Genomic DNA, 24,397 nt, shown 5'->3' on the forward strand with positions numbered 1-24,397 from the left:
CCAACCCTTCCCATCCTCCAGTTGCCTCTCTGGAGGCGACTGGAGGCCGAAATGGTGCATGGAGATGAGGAGGAGGAAGAGGTGTGTGCCTGTTCCTCCCCCTTCCTGGCCCTTTCCGGCCTCTCTGGAGACAGCTGAAGGCTGGGGATGGCACAGGAGGGGGGAGGAGGAAGAGATGTGCGCCTGTTCCTCTTGTTCCCCCACCCCAAAAAGTCCCGCCTCCAGAGGGTAGAGGTCCCAGCCCCAGAGGGCAGAAGTCCTGCCCCCAGCACCAACTAACACCCGGTGCTGGAAGAGGGAGTTTGTGCACTCAGACCCTTAAAGTTTCTTCATCACTGACCTAGAGGATCTCTACCCTCTATATTTGAAGAACTGTGGCAAAGAAGGGTAAAAGGTAAAAACTGGTCACAAGGCTGGGAGGCGGGCAACAGCACTTGGACATGCAGAAGTAGAACTGCTCGCACTTTTTGAATCAGGGTGGCAAGCAGAGAGCAGCAATTTCTTAAATTCTGTTGAAGTTTAACTAATGATCAGATATAATAATGGAATGGCAGCTTATCTGAGGAAAGGATACTTTTGTGTTAGGCTATTAATACTCCAATAGCAGTCCACCAAGGTCCCAGAATTGCTACTTGCTTCACTGAATGCAGAGCAGGAGTACATTGCCAGGGCATTATCAAAGCAGCAGCTTGCTCTGATACCTTAACAGGGAGCAGCAAAAAATCTTGTTTCAAACATAGACTTCATGTACACTGTAGAAACAATGCAATTTGACATCACTTTAACGGCCATGGATGCATGCTACAGAATCCTGGGATTTGTAGGCACCAGCACCAGCACTTTTGGCTAAAACTTTGTAAAACCACAATCCCATGATTCAGAATACTAAAAAAGGTTGTAAAACTATAGATCCCAGCTCCTAGGATGGAGTTATGGCACTTAAATTGATGTCAGACTGCATTATTTCTATAGTTTAGATGCACCCAAAGACAGAAAATCTCAGCAGCAAGGCTAACAACTGTAGTGCAGGAACAAAGAGTGCTGAATCCCTTGGTTATGCATGCATGCACACACATACATACAAAAGAGGCAGAGATCTATGGAAACATATATGCACAGATAGGGAAGACTAAGTAAAATGATTTTAAAAATTGAATCACAAAATCAGACATCTCACAGTAATGAGGCAGACGTGTGGAATAATATGTTTCTATACTTAAAGACACATAAAATCATGCTCAGTAAATCTATTACTATAATTAATAATAATAATAATAATAATAATAATAATAATAATATTTATTTTTTATTCTGCCTCTCTGCACAATGCAACCAGGGCGGCTTTTAAATTTTTTAAATTATATTTAAGAAGAGAGACAACTAGGTGGTTAAACTAGGCTGCTGAACAAGGCAATTATTGGGAAAGAAAACAGAGGTCAAACAGCAATTAAACCCTCACCAATGCTCTTTTCGTGATCTCCTATTAACAGTTAACTGTAGCAAAATAAAGAAAGATATAGGAGATGATAGTTTATATGAGTTCAGTTCTCATAAGCACTGCAGTTAAAGAGTGCTGGTGACATTGCTGTGCATTACAGAAAACCCCAGATCCCCTGCCTACTCCTTTGCAGCACACCTCCTAGTCATTTTGTTACACTATATGGCCATGTTAGGGACACTCTGCTTCGCTTCCTCCCACTGAGTTTTTGCATTCACATCTGTCCAAATTACTTCAAAATGTCATTCTGCTCCAGAACTGAAATGGGCCAATCTGATCCAACCTGGTACAAATCCACGCACTGTTGATTTATTTCAGGGTTTGGCTAAATATATGTTAATATATTTGTTTGGCTAAAAGTCATACAAATATATTAACATACAGGGCTATGCAACTGATTGTTGTTTTTATATATATTGTATGTTTTTATACATAAGTATTTTATATGGCTTGCCATCCTAAAACATGAACATGATTGGGAGAAAAGTGCTTGGAGGTAGACCTGCAGGGAAGTAAGAAACATATGAGAAGCAGATTCTGTATTCCTCACATAACCACTTTTGCTCGTTAATTCAGATGTCCATCTCCTCATACCCAGAATCTGAGTATAAACATGACACGAGATCTGGATTAGAACCACAGTATATCGGGGAAGCAGTGTTAACTCTTCCCTGTGTGTTGTTTTCCTCATGAGAATTGTACCCTGAATCTGCTATTTTCCCAGTGAATAAAAACATTCAGACACCATTCCCCTGTACCATTATAATAAAATCCTTCCATTTATTCTTTTATGTTTAGTGAACCAGCTTTAATTCTTGAGTGGTCCTTTTGCAGCTGGAGTACTGGAAGTGGGTAGAAATCAGGCTGTCTCATGCATGAGAAGAGCTATATGGATAAAAGCCAGTTGTCTGAAATACTTATAACACATATTGGCTTGATGTCAATGCAAAGATGTGGGACAGGATTGCTTTGCCAGTCTTATCATGATAGAGCGAGTCACTGTGTGTATATTCTTCAGACAATAATTATGTAAAACATCCAATTGCTGCCAGTTCTGATATGTAGGATGCCAGACTCCTCTTTCATGAGATTTGTGGCTGCTGACAATATATTTCTTTCAGCGTGGAAGGAGTGGGTTATTTTAGAAGAGATTAAAAGCCACATTTGTGGATTGAGAGTCTGTGTTAAATATCAGTTTAGGGATATGAAAAAGTGGTTTAAACAGCAAAGTAGTTAGAGTGGGTTACTACTTTTCTGAATTAAAGCTGTACAAGAAGAAAAACAGTAGGTCTGCAAGATTTCTCCCTTCCATTTTTCTTACATAAATAATACATTTGTATCTCATTTATTGCATATTGCCAATCAACATGTTTTCAGCAGTTAAGTACAACCAGGGTGAAGGCACTTTGGTGGCACATAAATCTGAAGGCTGGATTTTGAATTCAGTGTGAATTCAGAGTATTTTGAATCCTGCCATATTACTGTTCTGGGTCATTAAAAAGCAACACATTTTAACTTTTGTATGTTGCCTCTCAGATATAGCACTGGAAGGAGTCAGAGTAGAGAGGCCTGAAAAGCTTTAGTCAACAGGATTTGTGCACAGAGCAATTACAACTATACATTCCTATCATAGGATACAGACTCATGCTGATGAGGAATTCAGCTAAGATTTAAAGACCTGCAAGTATAAAAAGACACACAGGAGCAGAAAAATACCTTGCTATTAGCCAATCTCTTCCTTACATAAAGGAAACACTGCAGGAAAAATCATTAGCAAGTATCCAACATGGCTGGCTATGAATGATTTTTTTCACTCTAGTAAAAAATTAGTAGGAATAGTGTGTACATTATCTATTATACTGTGATCTAAAGGAGGTACAGCTTCTTCTTTTTTTCATTTTTAAATGGGAATGTCTTCGAGGCAGTATGAAGTTTATGGCAGATGTGCATGTCTGAGTAAAAATAAATTACTATAATGTCATGATAGAATCAGGTTTGTGCAGTGGTTGGAATGTCAGACAAAGATTGTGGAGACCCAGCTTCATGTTCCTGGGTGACCTTCAGACAACCTCTCTATCAGCCTAACCTTGTGGTGAGGATGAAGTGGATGGTAGAAAATCATGCACATTGCCTTGTGTTCCTTACCCTTGAATTCCTTGCCTTGAATTCCTTAGAAATAAAAGTAGAAAATAAAGGTAGGATATGGCTGTAATAAATAAAGCATTTTTGAGAGAACTAGAATACTTATTCGTAACATAAAGGATCATTATATAAAACCAATGTTGTGTGGTTTGAATGTTGAACTAGGGACTTTGGGACATCAGGATTTGAATCCCCACTCAGCCATGGAAACTCATAGAGTAATAGAAGATAACCTGGTACGAGATGTTAAATGTATTGTTATATATAACTGCTGCCCGCCTGATCTCTGCAAAATATTGGAAATCTGATTCAGTCCCAGCAATAGAGGAATAGGTGACAAAGCTACACGAGTTAGCTATATTAGATACTTTATCAGCATATATAAATAATAATTCATTTCAACAATATGACAAAAAATGGAAAAAGGTTGCAAAATTGTGGGAAGACAAACGCACTCTCTTATAAGAAAATATAGAGTAATTTATTTTGAGGGAGTAATATTTGATTTGTATACAGAAGTAGAGCATATATAACATGGGAAACAGGATTCAGTATGGTATTTATATCAACCAAGTTAAAGAGGTAACAAAAGTTATATTCTGCTTAACAAATAAGATGGAATATGTATCAAGAATAATATTGAATTGTAAACTATTTCTATGTTGAATAAAAAAAGAAAAAAGAAACTCATGGAGTAACCTTAGGCAAGTCACACTCTCACAGCTTAAGAGGAAGGCAGTGGCAAATCTTCACTGAACAAATCCTGCTAAGAAAACTGTATGTTAGAGTCATTATAAGGTGGAGTCAACGTAGAGGCCCATAAAAATAAAAACATGATATCTAATGCTAAGAATTGGTAAAGATCCATACAATATAAGTTCTCCTGCTCAAGTTCTATTAGCAATAGCAAGTATATATTCTGTGGGAGAGGTGGGATACAAATAAAATATTATTATTATTATTATTATTATTATTATTATTATTGAAGTACATTTCTATACCACTTATCAGTGCACTTAAGCACTCACTAAGCAGTTTACAATGTGTAAGCTAATTGTCTCCAACATATTGAGTACTCATTTTAGCTACCTCAGAAGGATGCCAGGCTGAGTCAACCCTGGCTGCTATTGAACTCACAACCTTGTGGTTTGTGAGTGAGTGGCTGCAGTACAGACATTTAACCACTGCACCATCCGGGCTCTTTACCATTTGTTACCATTTATCAAGACATGATTTAAAAAATAATGGCAACATGGCTTTTTGTGCTGTCCAGATAGTGTGATATTTTTCAAAGAGAAAAATAAAAATGGCAAAATAAATTAAGGAATAGCATTGAGGAATAGCAATTTTGCCCTTTTTTAATCTTTTTGAAAATATTGTTTTACAATGGGGACTCTGAGCTTTTGACAGGTGTAAGCCAAGCTGAAGTTCAGTATGTCTGGCTACTAACCTAGCATGGAAATGCAGTGATAAGGAATGCCTAACATGTTGGATTTCTGTTTAACCTGCATTTGTCATAAGCTGTGACAAATCATTTATCTGAATCCAGAAGAGTAGCTTCACACAGATCATAACAATGGAGCTTGCACTAGCACTTTCCTCTCCAAATTCTACCTGTTCCTTTCCCAACATCCTTCTATTCATCCGATCCTGACTCCTTCCAGTAAAGCAGAATTTTGCTGGTCACTCAGAAGTCTGAGTACGAATGCAAAGGGGACCAGTGAAATCAAGCTGAATTGATTTCAGTGGAAGGGCTAAACATGAGCTCAGATCTTTCCTAATGAAACCAAAAGTGTTTGACTGGCTTTTGCACTTCTATAAGACAGTCACACCAGTAACACTCAATTAAGGTGGTAAATTTTAGTGCTGACAAGAGAGAAATTAAAGAATGGGATGGGAGCTTTAGCTGCTGCAGTGTTGCCCCTTAACACCTCAGTACATTTAAAAGTACATTTTCTAATAAAATAACTTATAAATCATAAACTCTGGACATTTGCAGCATGCTTCTACAATCCAGTATTTAAAATTAAAAAATGTACCACAAATGTAATTCTATCTTCTAATTATTTATCCAAATGTCAGCTTGTGCTGATTGCTTCAGCTGATTTACTTTTTGACAAGGACTGTTTGTATAAGGACGCCAACAAGAAATATGAGAAGAAAGGAAACCCCTTAGGGAGGGTCTAAGAAGTTCTTTTACAGCTAAATCTACTGAATAGGCAATTGTGGCGGAGAGAAACTAGTTATAAGAATTACTGGCAAATCCAAAATGTTTTTTTCTTGGCACAAAAATGGCATTACACATGTAAATGGTTCCTTTTGGGGCTCCAACATGACATTGTTTCCACAGCTATCACATTCTTGACAAACTTGATTTTTGCAAATTAAGGGAAGGGCTAGAAATCACATTTAATGCATCATCTTTTTCCGAATAGTAGGGCTGTGACTTTAACAACTGTGAAAAGAATCTTACCTGCTAAAGATGTCAAAGGGACAAGTAACAATTAGGCCAGCTAAAGTTGTGTTGAATACAAACCCTTTCCAGCCTAGGAATATTAAAAATTATTTAGAACTATCTTGCTCTTGTCCTAACTTTGTGCTGGCATAGTGGCTGTGTCCATAGACTGGGGGAATTTGAGATCTGGCATAATTTGGCTCCTTCCTTTGCTCTTCCCTGTCCCTTTTATGGCTGTTTTGCCAGCTGATATAAGAGTGGCTGTGCTAGGAGATCATTATGCTAACTGATCTCTGAGATTAACCTGCAGAAGGAATTTAGCTGGCATGTGGGCACTTCAGCAGGCAGAAAGCTATTTCAGCTGGCTTGAGGCTTTTTCCTGTTCTTCTTTGTGGTCTCTATGCCCCACACATATGGGTCTGTGCCTGTGCAGAGATCACCGATGGATTCTTTCAGAGCTGAGTAGTTTGGCAGGAAATAGCCCGCCCCCACCTCCTATTGCACATGCTCGAGCCCACTAAGCTACCTCCTCTTCAGTTTCTTTCTGTCTGCCAAAAGAATCAATCGCCTCAGATTAGCGCCTACTTCTCAGGATGTTCTGTTGCCCTCACCTGTGATGTCTCCTGTGCTCCTGGTGGTCAGTCCTCCAACTTCTCCATCTGTTGTTCGATACCATGGTACACTTCCAGAATTGGCTCTTCATTCCATCACTCTGACACTGAGGCCTTCCTCTCCGTATTACAGACGTGATCAGTCTCCACATCCCAGGGAGCCATCGGTGTCTTCTTCTCTTTGGGACTGCTGACACCAAGAAAATTCTGCTTATATGTCAGTTTCATACTTAATACCAACATGAAGATCTGTGGAGGGAGCATGCCACATCATACTACTCCTGGTCTCCTCCTTATACCACCAACAGGAAATTCGATCTCCATGTCAGTACTGAAGTCACTCTTGATCTCCACATCAAGAGTGCTGCTCACCTTCACTGTACCAAAGAGGTCATTCTCTGCCTTCTTCATTCCTATGGCAGTCAATCCTTCTGAGAACCCCCCCCCCCCTTCTCCTGCCTCATACAATGGCAACCATCTCTCGCCCACTGCCTTCTCTTCCTGCCGTTTCATAGGCCCCGGTCCCTTCAGTACTGTGCTCAACTTCGACTCTGCAGTCCATACTGCACCTGGCTTCCTCAGTGCCATCTGTACTGAATGCTGTTACTCTGGCAGTGTCTGCTCTGATACCGAGTGTTCTCCTGGTTCAAGGCCTTTCTCATCCAGCACATCTCTGAATTTCTGACCCAATCCATCGATGCTGGGTCCAATGGTTATGATTCTGACTCATCCTCACCTGCTTCACCTTCCCCAGTCATGTTTTTTCCCTCAGCTCCTGTGGACTGGACCCTCCTCTCCATTCGAGGACATGAAGCTGCTCTTTGACATTGTGCTGAGGATGTCCAAAGCAATCAGGATTGAAGTCAAGTCTCCTCCAACCCTGGTAATGGACTCTGCTTTTGAGTTAGTAGGCTCTCATGTTGCTTCCTCTATGCTGCTTCTCCTGCCCTTCCTCTACTCCTACTTTGCATGAGGTCATGAAAAATTCATGGCCAAAACCTCCCTCTCTTTCTCCTGCATTGAAGAAGTTGGAGAACTTGTGAAAATTCAGCCTGAGAGTACGCCTTTCCTATTTACTCATCCACCTCCAAACGCTATTGTGGTGGAAGCAAACCAATCGAAGCCCTTGGGCAGGGGTAGGCAACCTTTTTGAGCCGGGGGGCCGGGTTGGTGTCCCTCAGACAACTGGGGGGGCCGAAGCCGGGGGGTGGAGCTTCCACCCCTGGGGGCGGGGCCACGTGCCGGGGGTGGAGCTTCCACCCCCAGGGGCCAGGCCACCTCCTCTTTGCCGGCCCCTGATGGGGCCCCAGGCCCTGTCAGAGGCCAGGAAAGAGCCGGCGGGGACCGCCAGCGCTGGAGGCCTCCCCGTCTTTGCTGGCCCCTGATGCCAGGGCCCCGCTGCCACCATCGGAGCCCTCCTGGAGGGCCCCTGCGACGGCAACTGGCCTCTCAGGGGCCCGCTGCCGCCGCCGGAGCCCTCCTGGAGGACCCCAGCGAAGGCAACGGGCCTCTGGGAGGCCCGCTGCCGTCGCAGGAGCCCTCCTGGAGTGCCCAAGGGACAGCAACTGGCCTCCCAGGGGCCCGCTGCCGCTGCCCTCCTACAGGGCCCCAGTGACGGCAACTGGCCTTCCAGGGGCCTGCTGCTGTCGCCGGAGCCCTCCCAGAGGGACCTTGCGACGGCAACGGGCCTCCCAGGGGCCCGCTGCCGCCGTCGGAGCCCTGCTAGAGGCCCCAGCGAAGGCAACAGGCCTCCCAGGGGCCTGCTGGCGCTGTCGGGTCCCTCCCGGAGGACCCCAGCAAAGGCAACTGGCCTCTGGGAGGCCCGCTGCCGTCGCAGGAGCCCTCCTGGAGGGCCCCAGCGACGGCAACTGGCCTCCCAGGGGCCTGCTGCCGCCGTCGGAGCCCTCCTGGAGGGCCCAACAATGGCAACTGGCCTCCCAGGGGCCCGCTGCCGCCGTCGGAGCCCTCCTGGAGGCCCCAGCGAAGGCAACGGGCCTCCCAGGGGCCCGCTTCCTCCGTCGGAGCCCTCCTGGAGGACCCCAGCAAAGGCAACGGGCCTCTGGGAGGCCCGCTGCCATCGCAGGAGCCCTCCTGGAGGGACCCTGCGACGGCAACGGGCCTCCCAGGGGCCCGCTGCCGCCGTCAGAGCCCTCCTAGAGGACCCCAGCGAAGGCAACGGGCCTCTGGGAGGCCCGCTGCCATTGCAGGAGCCCTCCTGGAGGACCCCAGCGATGGCAACTGGCCTCCCAGGGGCCCGCTGCCGCCGTCGGAGCCCTTCTGGAGGGCCCAGCGATGGCAACGGGCCTCCCAGGGGCCCGCTGCTGCTGTCGGAGCCCTCCTGGAGGGCCCCAGCGATGGCAGCGGGCCTCCCAGAGGCCCGTTGCGGCTCCTGGAGCCCCGTTTCAGGGCTCCGGAGGCCGCAGTGGGCCTCTTAATGGGCACCACCATTTTGCCCTTCAAAATGGCGGCCGAAGCTGCCGAAATCGGCGGCGGGAGGGACCGGGGGCCGGCGGAAAGGCGCCCGCGGGCCAGATCCGGCCCACGGGCCGGAGGTTGCCGACCCCTGCCCTTGGGGAAGGCCCAAAGAAGGTAGACACCATAATGGTTTTGGGCACAGGCTTTATTCCTTTGCTTCCCTCTCCATCAAGGTCACTAACATGCATGGCTGCCTATCAGAAATTCTTGTGTGACAGAATGGTGGCCTTTGTTCCCAATCTTCCAGATGAACAACGTAATGCCACCATGTCCTTCTATCAAGAAGCTCAAGCATTGGCTGCAAAGCAGATCCATTCTGCTAGGCATGCTGTGTACTGCACGTCTAAGGTACTGTCTAGAGCTATCTGCCATGTGTCACTCGTCCATCGTGAATGGACACTCTTGAACGAAGCCTTCCATCTTATCACACTCCAGTGGGACCAGCTGGTGATAGACTTGTTTGCGACGGACCTCAATACCAAATTTCCACAATTCTGCTCCCAGGCTGGACAAGCCCCAGCAATCCTTGGGAAATGCATTCCTCCTGTTATGGTCACAATGTCCCATCTACGTGTTCCCTCCGTTCCCCCTGGTCTCCAGGATGATAGTGAAGGTAGCAGCAGACAAGGCCAATGCTATACTAATACTTTTTGGCTGAGATGACCTTGGTTTGCACCACTCCTTCAATTGTCCAGTGCATGGTACATGACCCTACCTATTCAACCGGACCTCCTCACACACTCTGGAGGCTAAGTCCTACACCCTGACATCCATATCTCAGACTCTCTACATAGGGGATAGGGTCGTAATGGCCGCTGAATGTCTTTGTGTCCTTTCGGCAGCTAGAAAGGACTCCATGAACAGAGCCTACAACTATAAATGGTGGCAATTTTGTTCCTCCATGGTCATTGTCACTGGTCGTCTCTCAGCTGACGCACTGACCCTTCGAACCAACGGCATTTTCCGATCCTCACCTTCTCACACTCAAAACAGCTTTCTTAGTAGCCATCACCTCTGCCGGGAGGGCTTCTGAACTCACAGCTCTTTGCTGTGATGAACTCTTCCTTGTCTTCCACCAAGACAAAGTGGTCCTCTGACCTGACATCTCCTTCCTACCCTAAAGTGGTCTCCTACTTCCATCTCAATCAGGACATTGTGCTTCTGACTTTCTACCCTAACCCACAATCTCCTCTTGAGAAGTCACTGCACTGCCTCAGTGTTCACTGTGCTTTGGTGTTTTACGCTCAGAGATTGGCTGCATTCTGCTCCTCTCTTTATCTGTCATGGAGGCACCAGAAAAGAATCTGTGACTCCCCCAAAATTCTCAAAATGGATCATTCAGACCATATGTCTGGCTTGTGAAAGGGCCAAATGGTCTATAGCAACGGGCCTGAGGGTCAACTCCAACAGGGCTGTCATATCCTCAACTGCTCTCATAAATGGAGCTTCATTACCTAATCTATGCAAAGCAGCCACTCAGTCACAGCCCTCGACCTTTATTCAGCATTAGCATCTGGACTGCAGATCTAGGGCAGATGTCAGTTTTAGGGTAAGCTTTTCGGTCACCCGTATGTGTGAGGTACAGAGACCATGAAGAAGAAGAACAGGTTGTTTACCTATAACTGTAGCTCTTTCAGTGGTCATCTGTGCCCTCACACAACCCTTACTGCCTCCCCTCTTTTTAAGGTCCCTGTCTTCTGCGGATTCAAAACTGAAGAAGAGGTAGCTTGGCAGGCTCAAGCATGTGTGATAGGTGGTGGGTGCGAAGTATTTCCCACCAAGCTACTTAACTCTGAAAGAATCTGTTGGTGATCTCTGCACAGGCACAGACCCATATGTGTGAGGGCACACATGATCACTAGAAGAACTACAGTTACAGGTAAGCAACCTTTTCTTCTTAAACCCCTATTAAAGAGGGTTAGGCCACTGCTGAAAAGCCCTCCGTGGATTCTCTGTACCTTAATAATTACAGAGCACTATCAAATCTTGCTTTTTTGGTCAAAGTGATCAAGAAGGCAATTGCCTTCCAACTCTAGGCATTCGTGGATGACACATATTTCTTCGACCCATTTGTAACTGGTTTCAGAGCAGGATACAGAGCTAAGTGTTAGCACCTGCATTTTACCACTTTTAAGGGAATATCCAAATAGTATATGACGTGTACAGTTCCTCCATAGCATATATAGTAAAACCATATAGATAAGACCAGGACAGAGGCTGGATGGCCATCTGTCGGGGATGCTTTGATTTAGATTTCCTGCATGGCAAGGGGTTGGACTGGATGGCTCTTGTGGTTTCTTCCAACTCTATGATTCTACAGGGTATTTAAAATGCCTTTTACTGAATGGTACTAGAATGATTAAATGTCCTGCTTGAGAAGATCTACAAGCCTTGCTCACTTTCAGTAGTTAGGTAGTACTTCAGCCCCATCTGTTTGATCTGATCTTCGAATTTTGATGGTTGCTATGCTGGCTCTTATGGCCAATTTTTCAATGATGCCTTTAATATGTTTTATTCTTTTTTTTCTTGATTGTGTGAGTTTTTAAGTTCAAGAACTGCAAGTAGTTCTATGCCTCCTCAAGACTTCATTTGATACCAAACACTGACATTTGTTACTGCAAAAAAAAAAAAAAAAAAAAAAAAAGATTTCTTGGTAGTAAATGATGCAACAGATGCTATACAGTGGAAAAGCAGTCTAGCCCTTTAAGTGATGGAGTCCAGTATTACTTTGCATCCAATGGTAGAACTGGCTCCTAAAAATTCATTCTACCCAGACTGTCCTTTGGCCAGGAGTCCAGTTCCCCATGATTAGCTATGGAGAGCTGCTGGACTGAGGTGCACCTCACCCTAGGGTGAGGTCAGTGGAAGTTGGATTTCCAAAGGATATATAGTGCAGAAGCAAGCAAAGACGAGCAAAGTGCAAAAGTGACTCATCTCCTCCCCTCATAGCTTTGAGAACTATGCAATCAGGTTATAGTAACAAAGGAAAATTCATTCTCCAATTCTGTTCCTGGTCTTCATATCTTCTCCCAGTTTCTCTATGATCTATGATAATCATTGGAATTACCTACAGTTGTCCTAAATAAAAATGGTAGCATTGCCCTACAGTTCCTTCATGTGATTGTGTGGCCAAATTTCTGATTATAGAAACTGTATTTTACACATGTGCTTTTGGGGCTTTGTGAAGCCCATAAAAGGGGAAAGCATTGATCTCATTCTGGCTCAGGGTCTTTTTTCTTTCTTATTTTTTCACCACTGGCACAATGGAAATCATGTCTTCATATTGTCAACAAGATATTTGTGTGTGATTTTGTGAATAGTTGTTTCTTATAAATTCTGTGGATTAGGCTGGTATCAAGTTTACTCATGTATTTTTGAAAGAAATAAAATTAGATGACAGGTGTATTTTCAGTTATGGATCAGACTGAAACCTTTTTGGTTCATTGTCTGGCAGTTTTCCTTCATTTTGGAAGCTGAGCCTCCACTGTTTGGTAGCAGAGATTAATGCTTCTATTTGTTGTTTGGGTTATTGAAGCTATTTTATGAGACTTTGTTTCGAGGTTCATTTTGGCAGGAAGAATTGTTTCCTTGTTTTGTTTTTCCAGCCTGATGTACTGCCTTATCTCTCAGAAGAGCAGCTTAATGCCCTTCTAGAAGCATGTATGCAAAACCCAAGAAGAGAAGACAACCTTGCCCTGACAAAATCTCAGGGATCTTTCCTTGAGAGAATTACTCCCTGTTGTGACCTACTAGAAAACTCCATTCCAGACTCCAGGAATGAAATATTAGATGATGTCCAAAGTGGGACAGTGGTAGAAAACCAAGAGGTGGTTGGAGCCGAACATGAAGATGCAGATTTGATGCATGTGATGGAAACCTCTGACTCTAATCTCAGCAAAATTTTGATGGAATCTCACCTGAGAGAGAAAAAAGAAAATAACCAAGAAACCCAAGAGGAGACAGCACATAATACTAGCTCTGAAGGCTACTACATGTCAAAAGCTCTGAGCACAGACAAGCCAAAGAAACCCTCCTTTCTTGATGAACCTTTTTATTGTATCAGCATGAACAATGAACTATCCACAGATGTCAACATTCCTAGCATACCACTGAAAACTGGAGGAGGTGAGGTTCTTAATAAACCTTTGGAATAAGCTTTTGATTATGGTTTTAAAAGCTGAAGCAGGTTCTCACCAAAGGTATGCACTAATGTATTTTGATTATACTGATGGGGCAAAAGGCCCTTTCATAAGACACAAAAATGATGCCAGAAATAACACAAAATTTCAAAATGTTTCCTGACATTCTTGAACTGACATAAATAGCTGCAAGATTAGTTCTCTTAGAAAAAGTACTAAAATAATGATTGATTATGTCAACTAGCAATAAAGTTGGACATACACACGTGAATTAGGTCTTTAATAATCAGCAAGCATGTTCCTTTTGTTCTTTGTGTCAGTGAAATTGTGCAAAAGGAACCAAAGGTCAACTGAGTGCATCTTTAACACAAAAACTCGAAACCAAAAAACCCCACCCAACCTGAACTGGTAGCATTGCTGAGGAATAATATACAGCTGACAAATATATTTCCACTTATAGTTCCTAGTAAAACATAATTGTCTGGCAGTTTTACTTTATACAGCAACAACAGCAATAGTAATATATAGAACTGAATGCTTTATTCCATTGGTTCTTAACCTTTAAATATTTTTAAAGATCCCCTTTAAATATATTTTTTGCTGCAGACCCCAAGACTTAACTCAAGATTTAAAACCCATACAAACAAACAAATAAATAATTGAACACTGAACCATTAACACATTACACCATTGTCAGAGGTACAGGCGGGGAAGGGAAGACTTTCCCCTTGTTTTTTCATGTTAGTTTGTGGCTGGAGCCAGCCTTCACCTTGGTTCCTGTCACATTGCCACTCTATAGAATGGCATTGCCAAGTGGTAGACTGTGCAGCTGAGTGACAGCAGAGCAGCCATGTGATAGGAACCAAGGCAACAGATGGCTGTCTTGGCTTGAGTGTTGCTGTCAATGTGTTCTGCAGCTAGAGGGGATTGAACTCTACTCCCCAGAAGCAGGGGATCACGAAGCACTGTCCAAAAAGGGACTTGTGCACATGGAAGTCAATAACTCTGCTCCCCGTGCAGCTCCATCTCGGTTTCCTCCTGTCCTGATGAAGAAGACAAAAAAGGGGGTGGGTGGGTTTGAAGTATTTCTGATGGGAGACTGCACAGCTCCCAGCTGGAAAGGAGGGGAGGGAATTATAAAGAGGGAGAGAAGGATAAAGGCAGACTGTCTGGCTGCCAGCTAATCCCACCTCCTCCCCACAGCAAAGTGGCCACATCACTGGCAACACTTAGGTCCAGATAACCAGCCTTTGCCTGGGCTTCTGTCACGTGGGGGAGGATGTTGGGAGGGACCAAACATTAGCCTCACCGTGTCGTTCCAGATAAGACACGGAGCTGGGACGAGCCCTAAATCTGGTTAGGAAGAAACGCACAGCACTGGCCAAAGCGTTCCAGTCCTGGCCACTGAGGCACCTAGTCCAAACAAGAGCTCAGAGTGGTCAAGATGGACAATTTTATTTTGAAAACGCCGAGCATTTGTAGAACTTTTTGCTTACGTAAGCATTTGTAATCGAAATGTTATGCATGAAACCAAAACTCCTCCCTCCTTGCACGTCACCCTTCTGAGAACAGAGTGTGCCTGACTGTTAATACATGTAGCATTGGCTTATTTTGTTCTAATCTCAGGGCCACAAAAGCTGTCACCACTCTTTTAATTGGCTAACTCTGAGTAATAACTTACAGCAGTATTTGAAATATCAGCAACTTAGCAATGACTAACAAATGTAAGAGCAAACAGTTCTATGTCCATTAGGAAACTAACCACAATACAATGAATCCTGCTTGAAATGTAGAATAAAAGATCCTAAAGAAGCATTTCATGCTAACGGGGTAAGTTGAGTAGCCTTCCAGTCTTTGCAGACATCACAAACCCAAGCAGGTTAAGAATCACTGCTTTATTCCAAACATAATTGTCATGCTTTATTTCGAGGACCCAGGTTCAGACTCTGGTAACAGACAGTGAAGCAGAAGGATAGGGGAATGTGCTACAGACAGGGAAGAAGGAGGACAGGACAATAGTGTTATAGTACACAGGAGTCATTAGAGATTCATTCATATATGTATGTTAACCCTAATCCCCTTTGACCTTTTGTGCATCCAGAAAGACTTCTTTTTTCTCTCTTCAAATAGCAACTTCCTATCCTGCAACATTTTTTGAACACAAGATTTAAAGTTGTTTCAGAAGAAAGTACAGTCAGCCCTCCACATCTGAGGCTTTGACTTTTGTGGATTTGATTATTTGCAGTTTTGATTAATATGTTCTCTCTAGGAATCTCTAGGTTCTCCAGGGCAACTCTGCCAGAAGTTGACCATAGAGTTGTGCTGGAAAACCTAGACGTTCCTAAAGAAAACACTTCTCTAGGCATTTGTAGATCTTCCAGCATTATTTTGTGATAAACTTCTGGCAAATGTTGATTATAGAGTTATACTGAAGGACCTGGAGATTCTTGGAGAAGTATTTGCTTAGGTAAAAAAAAGTGTTGTTTTTTCTTATTTGCGGTTTCCCCACATTCACAAGGGTCATTCACCCCTAACCTCAGTGAATGTGGAGGGACTACTGTACATAGAATTCTGGTTAAGGAAGAAAAGTGTCAGAAGCCTGTAGAACTAAGCAGTCTTCAGAGTTTAACTGTTAAATGTAGCCCTCTTAAGTTTAAATTCAGTCTTCTGTTAGGTTATATCTTTATAGAAGATAATAATTGGATAATAATGCAGCATTCTCTATTTAGTGTGTATAACATTTTCACGGCCACCACTCCATCTGTTCAGTGCTGTCCATTGGAAATTTTCCAAATGGTTAAAGGGCCTTAACTTTGATTGTCTGCTATGATTAATTTCCAATGCAATTTACAGATAAATTGGTTCACATCTGTTCTGACATAAATATCATAGTTGGAACACAGTCTGTTCTGATAGTAATTGGGATTCCATCAAATCAAGTTCTTATTGATAGATTTGTGTTTCTTCAACCTATGGACATTGTTGAGATTCTTGGCATTATGAGCTTGATTATGTGTGCTCTGAAACCCTGCCCTTTATGGCTTATTAAATCTGTCACAACAGAACTGGGTCAAGGAGGTGACAAAATCTCTAAAGAAGATGTTAGCCTCCATAAACTAAAACAGCCCCATTTCTAAATAAATGAATCCCATTTCTAAATAAGCTATGGAGAGGCAAAATGAAGGACCTTGATTCCCAAATAAGAATTCTGCTCCTCAGTGAAAGTTTCCCTGAGTTCCCAAATCTCTAGCATCTTAAAACGTCAGAATTATATTCCAGTTACATTCGGCCCTTTGTATATGCAGGGGCTCCATTCTGCCCCCTCACGTATGGCAAAAGACACAGGACTTCAAGTCCCATTCTTTTCAATGGTTGCCCGCTCCCCCCATTGTAACATCTGGGGCTTGCCGTCTGTGTAAACCTAAAGCCGTGGATGGCAAGCCTGCGTATAGGGCATGTGCCCTGTATTGGACTGAAATTTCCTTGGTCACCTTGTTGGATGACTTAACACTAGAGATGGATAGGAACAGGGAAACACATTTTGATTTTATTCTATTTATTGGTAGCTTTTGAATCCATTCATCATGGTTTTTCTAGAGAATAGGTGGTTGAAGATGATACTCAGATATCAAAGTTCTGTCTCATGGGCTGTGGTGTGTGGAGTGGTTTAGGCTTAATTTTGTCCAAGATGTTCTTTACCACCTACATGAAACTTCTTAGTGAAGTCACCCAGAGTTTCAGGTTGGATTCTTATCAGTATGATCATGTTTGTTTACTTATTTCACTTCATTTGATTTATATGCCATCTTTGTCCCTGAAGGGACCCAAGACAGCTCACAGATTAAAAAACAACAACACATTTCAGTAAAATTTGAAACAGTTAAAATATTTATTTATGTATTTATTTGTAGCCCGTTCTTTTTGCAGGACTGGGACTCAGAGCGGCTTCACAGTATTAAAAAAAATAGTACAATAAAATAAAAAGTACATTGAAAAGAATTTTTAAACTGGTCCAACATCGAACATCCCAGCCTGTCCTTATAGTAATTCCCTAAATGCCTGTGTGAACAGGTAGGTCTTCACCTGCCGGCGGAAGGCCATCAAGGAGGGAGCCGTTCTGATCTCCCTGGGCAGGGAGTTCCAGAGTCTAGGGGCAGCCACCGAGAAGGCCCTCTCTCATGTCCCCAAGAACCGTGTTTGTGATGAGGTTGGGAGAGAGAGAAGGGTTTCCCCAGAGGATCTTAGAGTTGGGGCCGGTTCATACCAGGAGAAACGGTCTGCCAAATAGTGTGGACCTTGACCATGTAGGGCTTTGTAGGTAATAACCAGGACCTTGAATTGTGCCCGGAAACAAACTGGCAGCCAATGAAGCTGTTTTTGTCAGGAAATGACATTGGTGTGGCCACTAGGGGGAGCTGTTGTGCAGATAATTTACAGTTCCAGTGGCAGCTAATGTGTCAGCATTCAAACAGTGTACCATTGGAATGTTGACGTAACTGTTAACTGTCAGTTCTCAACTGTCACAGAGAGAGTGAGACATTTGGTGCCTGAGAGTGGGCTGTGTCTGTGACTGAGAGACAGTTGGTGCCTCAGAGAGTGGGCTGTGTCTGTTACTGAGAGGCAGTGATATGGTTATATGTTAATGTGGCTGCCTCAGAGGTTGTGTTATTGTTGGCTGGTGTAAATAGTGTGTATTAGAGACGGATGTCCAATACACTATGTATATCTATATTGCAAATACTGCAAAGGAAGATTAAAACCCTCGTTTAGAGTGAAGACTTGTAAGAGTCGTTATTAGTTGAAGACATCTTCACAGATTCCTTCTTCTTGGCGTCCTGTCAACGTGGTTGAACTCTGCAAGTGGTCGTGGTGGACACTGCGTGTCATTTCCATAGGTCCCAACAAGGGTTATGGGCGCAGTACACAAGCCACAACAGTTTCAACAGGGGCATTGTATGGTTTCTGTAATCTGCCCCTGTTAATAGCCTAGCAGCAGCTCTTTGAACCAGCTGAATTTTCCAAACACTTTTCAAAGGCAGCCCCATGTAAAGCCCATTACAGTAGTCCAAACGGGATGTAACCAAGGCATGTACTACTGTGGCCAAATCCGGCTTCTCAAGGAACGGGCGCAGCTGGCGTACAAGTTTTAAATGTGCGAAAGCACTCCTGGTCACAGCAAAGACCTGGGCCTCCAGGTTCAAAGCTGAGTCCAAGAGTACCCCCAAACTGCGAACCTGTATCTTCAGGGGGAGTGTGACCCCATCTAACACTGGCTGGATCCATATTCCCCGATCTGCCTTCCGACTGACCAGGAGCACCTCTGTCTTGTCTGGATTAAGTTTCAACTTGTTTGTCCTCATCCAGTCCATTACTGAATACAGGCACTGGTTTAGGACCAGGAAGCCTCCTTGGATTGAGGTGGGAAGGAGTAGTAGAATGAACCAATTTATCTGCAAATTGCATTGGAAATTAATTAAAATTATAAAACAGTGGGCCCTTGTTATCTGCTGGGGTTTGGTTCCAGGAATCCCCATGGATAACAAAATCTGTGGATGCTCAAGTCCCATTAAAAATAATGGAAAAGGAAAATGGTGTCTCTAATATAAAATGGAAAATCAAGGTTTGTTATTTGTAATTTATACTTTTAAAAAAATATTTTCAAGCTATGGATGCTTGAATGCGTGGATGAAACATCCGTGGATAAGGAGGGCCAACTATAATATTATCATTGTACAGGAATTATGCTTTGATTCTGACAAAGTGATTTTAAAAAATGCAGGATCTGGGTAACATTTATGATATTAATGGTGTCTCCAGAGTTGTAGTCCCACAGTGAAACCATACCATGTAGTCCAGCACTCAAACCATTATGCTCTTTGACAAAATACATGCAGACTCCTAAACAGATTACTATTCAGTCTAACAAAGGCCCATTCTACATGGGGCTTTGCCACACCCCCAGTACGTCCTAGGGGTTGGCCAAGGACGAAGCATCCAATCAGGCCTCACCCCTAGGACGTACTGGGTACGTCAAAATGGCAGCACCCTATACACATGGGCACCACCATTTTGATGTCGCGGCGCTGTAATTACGCCATTATACTTTTCAGTACAGTAAGCCTAACAGTAATCCTGGGATGCTTTTATTTCTCTGCAGATGAGCTGAAAACTGAAGATGTGCATGAAGAGTAATATGCTTCCAGTTTAACCAGCACCACTAAAATCTATTTCTTCAGTTCTTGAGTTGCATAATTATGGTTATCTCAGAAGTCATAATTCATCTCTGAGCTACGAATATTTATTGTTCTGTAAAAAAATTGTCACATAGGGAATTCTCTTTGTCTTGCTTTCTTGATGCATTTGGCCATCTAAATAAATCATACTTTGTTTATTAGAGTTAATTTCTGAGAATAACTTGCATGCAAAAAGAACTTTGGACATAAACAACACACATGCAGCTGCTCCTGGCGCATCGCTACAAGGAATATACCACTGGCTTTATGTAAGTGAAAATAACTTCCTCTTCACTTCCAAGAAACCAAATATGGAAAGAATTATTTTTACAAAGTCATTTGATCAAGACGGAGGCAAAGATTAGGATCCTAAAAAGTACAGGTGTTTTGTCTTTGAAACTTTTATTTTTTTAAATTAAAACAGAATACAAAAAACACAAACTTGAAAAGTTACAATATAACCTTAGCTCATTAAACATAATATAAAACCACCAATTTGAACTTGTTATGAAAGTCATTAATTCATTGAAGAAAGTTAAAAATTCATGACTACAATATATGCCTTGGAATTGATAAGTCAAATCAGGAAACGATGTCATTTCCTAAGTTCAAATGTTGAGATGATAACAGAGGGGGATATTCTATGTAGAGAATTAGCAAAAGTCAAAAAGGGAAATCATTTCTCCTCTAAAGGAGTATGACATGAAGCAGAGCTGTCAGAGAACTTTTCCATTAATAAAGTGTTCTAGACTCGTTGCCACCAGTTTTCCATAAGCCAACAGCCAGTCTTCTGTGCTATCTTTGAATTCTGTGCTATCTCCAAACAAGTAATAGCAAGAAGGAAACAAATTATATCTTTATGTTTTACGTTCTTACTGTTACTAATAAAGAAAGACAAAAGTAATAACCCAGGACAAAGGACAAGACTGGTTGGTGGTACCTGGCATAAGTGAAAGTACAGAGAGCCAAGATTGATAGATCTTGTATAAAAATGTATCCATACAACCATAACCCCTCTACCACTCGGGAGATATATTACCTCTAATTTTCACTAACTTAACTGGAGTGAGATGCCATTTGTTTATCAATTTCAAAGAGCATTTTTAAGAGAAGCTGATTCGGATTTAAAGGGAGGAGATCTCCAAATTTTTAACCATTCAGCATATGAAACCATGTTTAAGTTGAGTTCCCATCCCCTTTTTGCAAATTGACCATTCCCATTTATATTGTCCATGATTAAATTATAAAATGTACAAGAAAGTCCTTTTAAAATTATTGTGACCTTAACACTTCTCAAACAGCATTAGGGTACAAGGGGGACTTTCAACCCTAACCAGGGCTTTCTAGAATACTATGATTTGGTGTAGCTGCTGCCAGTTGGAACAAAAAGAAGGAAGACATATTAATAAATCCTCTTTTGATTTAGGGTTCCATTTCAAAAATAGATCTTGGACTCTAGAAGAGATGTCCTTTAACACTTGATTTCTCTCTTCTCACAGAGGTCTAGACATGCTAATTTTTGTGTGTTGTTTTGGAAAGATGATTAATAAAAATGGATGAGAAGGGAATAGAGTTTTCAGTAAATTTAACAGCAATGCCATGCACATTTATTAATTTTATGTTAAACAAATAATAAATCTCATTTGCAGAATTTAAAATAAAAATCTAAATTGAAATCTAGTAGCCATTACTATCAATATGATACTATTGAGGTGATGGTAGCAACATACAGATGTGGGCGGGGCCGGCGCAGCAGGTTGCATGGTGGGAAAACAATGGAGGGCACTCCTTTCCACGTGGGAAACAAACTTTCCTCCAGTACCGAATTGCAGCAACAATAACGCCTTTATTGGCAACAAACAAGGTAACAGCCAAACAGGCAAAGAAAAGAAGTGTCCATAAGTTCCCTCTTTAGCAAGTCGCCTGGGGCAAGTCTTCAGTGGGCTCTTCGTCCTGGTTCAAGGCGTGCTCCCCGCCTCTCCTTCCACCCACGTGTTTCTCCAAGGCTTCCCTATCTGCCTTTTCCCAATCTTGGGGTCTTGGGCCTTGTTCCCAGGCTCCTCCCTTTGGGTCCCACCATTCACCCTCGAGACTCCCTTGGTCCCGTCGACGCCAGGCACCTTCTCCGGGATAGGCAAAGTCCCCTTCCACTCGAGGGTCGACCAGCCTAACAGTCTCATGTGGGCCTGGCCTCCGAGGGCTGGCTTTCCCTACCAGAGAGACGGGCCTTCCCACTCTCTGGGGACTTTGAATTACCTTTCCTCCTCTTAACTCGACCGCCTCACCGCGTCCCCCTCTTCCGCGCCTTCTCCCTCTCCCCACGCAAGCTGTCTCCTCCTTCCTTATATTCTCTGGACAGCCCGCCCTCTGCTCCTCTGGCTCCTCCTCCTGGGGTTCTTTCCTCATTTCCTCCACCTGGTCCTCCTTAGCCCTCCCAACTCTCCCAGTCTCTACCTCCACCTTACTACAACAGAACAGCAATATAAAAGGAGAAAAAGACTAGGAATGGGAAAGGCAGCCATGAAAGAACTAGATAAGATCCTAAAGTATAAAGATATACAACTGAACACTAAAGTTAGAATCCTCCAATCAATTGTATTACCTATCCACCACCCTATGTGGATGTGAGAGCTGGGCAGTGAAGAAAACTGATAGGAGGAAAATAACTCATTTTGGATGTGGTGCTGGAGAAGAGTGCTGAAGGTACCATGGATGGACCAAAAGACAAACAAATGGGTCCTAGAACCAAAGAACCCGAACCCTCCCTGGAAGATTATGATGAAATTGAGGCTATCGTATTTCGGCCACATCCCGAGAAGGCATATATCATTAGAAAAGGCAATAATGCTAAGAAAAGTGGAAAGCAGTAGAAAGAGGAAGATCACATGCTAGATGGATAGACTCAATTGGGGAGTTCACAGGCCTGAATTTAGAGGACCTGAGCTTAGCAGTTGATGGCAGGGGGTCTTGGAGATGCCTCATCCACAGGGTGACCATGAGTTGTGGCCAACTTGAGGGCAGATAACAACAAACAATAAGTTATACCTTGTACTCAAAGCATGTCCTCCAATTGTCCCAATTTGAAAAATCCCAATTAATCTTGTATTGTCCAACATTTTAATCTGTTTTTCAAATTTTTCCTTTTTTCTCTCATCCTCCCACTTTACTCCTTTGTTTTCAGCTTGCTTTAATTGCTGCAAACTGAGTTCAAAGTTCAAAAATAGTTTGCACTCAATTAACTCAGTGATGGGAGAGGAAAGGGGGATGAAATCTTGTCCTTCCTGGTAGGCTTAGGCAAAAGCAAACTGTTGCAGCCTCTCCTGTCTTGTGTGCTCTTTCTCATTAATAACTGCTGCCATCTTGACCATGCCCTGGTTTTCATCTGTGAAATGCTGGAGGGTATGTGAGAGTGACAATGTGAGAAGAACACTGTAGCTAAAATGTAAATGATACTTGCTCTAAATTATCTACCCTATTAATATTTGACTCTGTTTGCAGATTTATGGGCACTATCATGAGATGAACCATATGGTAACTGAATACACTGGACAAGGAGTAGTGCTGTATGGGACTAGCCAAGATGCAGACATATTCCACATTGCAGACATATAACATGGTTCCCCTAATGTGTAATGGAAATCACATAGACTGGTTGTGTATCTGATAGGTAGCCAAATCAATTTCTTCAGCATTTGTTTGTGAATCATGTGTCTTCCTGTGGACTTTTCAATTTGAGTTGTATGGGTTATTATTATTATTTTTAAAGTTCTTTGAAATGGTCTCAACCTCTCTGCTTTACAAACCAGAATGGCATAAAGCAACACAATCTAAGAGGAGAAGCCAGGTGAATGAACTGATGGAACAGGTATTAAACTCCAATGGAAATGGAACAGGTTGGAACCTGTGGGTACAGGATGTCCTAAGAGCAGGGAGAGGCTTTGGCAGATCAACAGAAGGGCACATGGCAGTTTGGCCAAGTAAAGGAGAAAAAAGCAGACACATATTTGTCTTGTTTTAATCAGAGAAACAGAAGCCTGGCAGCGATCACCCAAGCAGTGGAATGTGCTGAAGAAGCTGCTGTATAGTGATGTTACTTGTTTAAATATCAACAACTGCAGATCCAAAAGTTGCAAAATATTGTTGGTTTGGATGACAGAATGTACGGATTCTATTCCAATTTCAGTAGCAAAATTTCAGCTCAGTTGTATTAATAATCTCTTACCATGTCTTTTACATGGTAAGAGATTCTTAGTCTTATAAACATGAAGACAGAACCTAGAATGATATTTGGTGGCATTTAGTTGATGAATACAGCACGTGCATGATTATGATAAAGCAGTGATAGATATCTTTATAGCCATTCAATCTTTTCTACTTTCCTCTTTTCTTTGTGATCTTTTATTCTCCTTTTAGCTACAGCAAGACTATATGCAGCATTATACTTTATTTTAAAATTGTGTGCAGGATTGTTGATCAAGAAGAAATAACTATTTTGCATAAATTGCAAGTTTATATCTGGGCATTCATTTTCCTTCACATTTCACCTAGTTAGAGAAGTTAATTTATCTTGATTGATACAGTCTCTATGTAGGACGTTATTCATAAACACAGGATGGTGTACCCTTAGTCACAAAGGTCTTCCACAGTGCAACATGTTCTCATTGACCCAGATCACCACATTAAGTTCCTGTTTTCTGTGTTAGGTCAGAACCCAACTGCTGAAGTAAGCTACTTAGTAAATCAAATATATATGACTTGTTCTGTAACCACTGACCCCTTCTAATCATAATTGTTAGATAAGAAGCCCTATACTGTAAGTCCCCCTGCTTTGATAGGTCATATTC

General features: G+C 42.8%; 1 protein-coding gene across 8 annotated transcripts in view; it reads left to right on the top strand.

The window, feature by feature from the left end:
• Nucleotides 1-24,397, top strand: part of FSIP1 (fibrous sheath interacting protein 1) — a 146,233-nt gene that overhangs the window by 92,866 nt on the left and 28,970 nt on the right. For 3 of the 8 annotated variants that reach the window (XM_089521985.1, XM_089521984.1, XM_089521983.1), the window contains exons 9-10: nucleotides 12,787-13,306; nucleotides 19,478-21,114. In XM_089521985.1, the coding sequence (XP_089378111.1) occupies nucleotides 12,787-13,306; nucleotides 19,478-19,512 (555 nt within the window). In that variant the 3' untranslated portion in view covers nucleotides 19,513-21,114. Of the gene's footprint in view, nucleotides 1-12,786; nucleotides 13,381-19,477; nucleotides 21,115-24,397 lie in introns of those variants that run through there. The other 5 variants (XM_089521982.1, XM_089521981.1, XR_016280975.1 and 2 more) reach the window with 4 other exon arrangements.

The sequence above is a fragment of the Sceloporus occidentalis genome, unplaced genomic scaffold (assembly GCF_023333645.1).
Source record: "Sceloporus occidentalis isolate IW3139 unplaced genomic scaffold, rSceOcc1.0.p SCAF_4, whole genome shotgun sequence".
Lineage (NCBI taxonomy): Eukaryota > Metazoa > Chordata > Lepidosauria > Squamata > Phrynosomatidae > Sceloporus > Sceloporus occidentalis.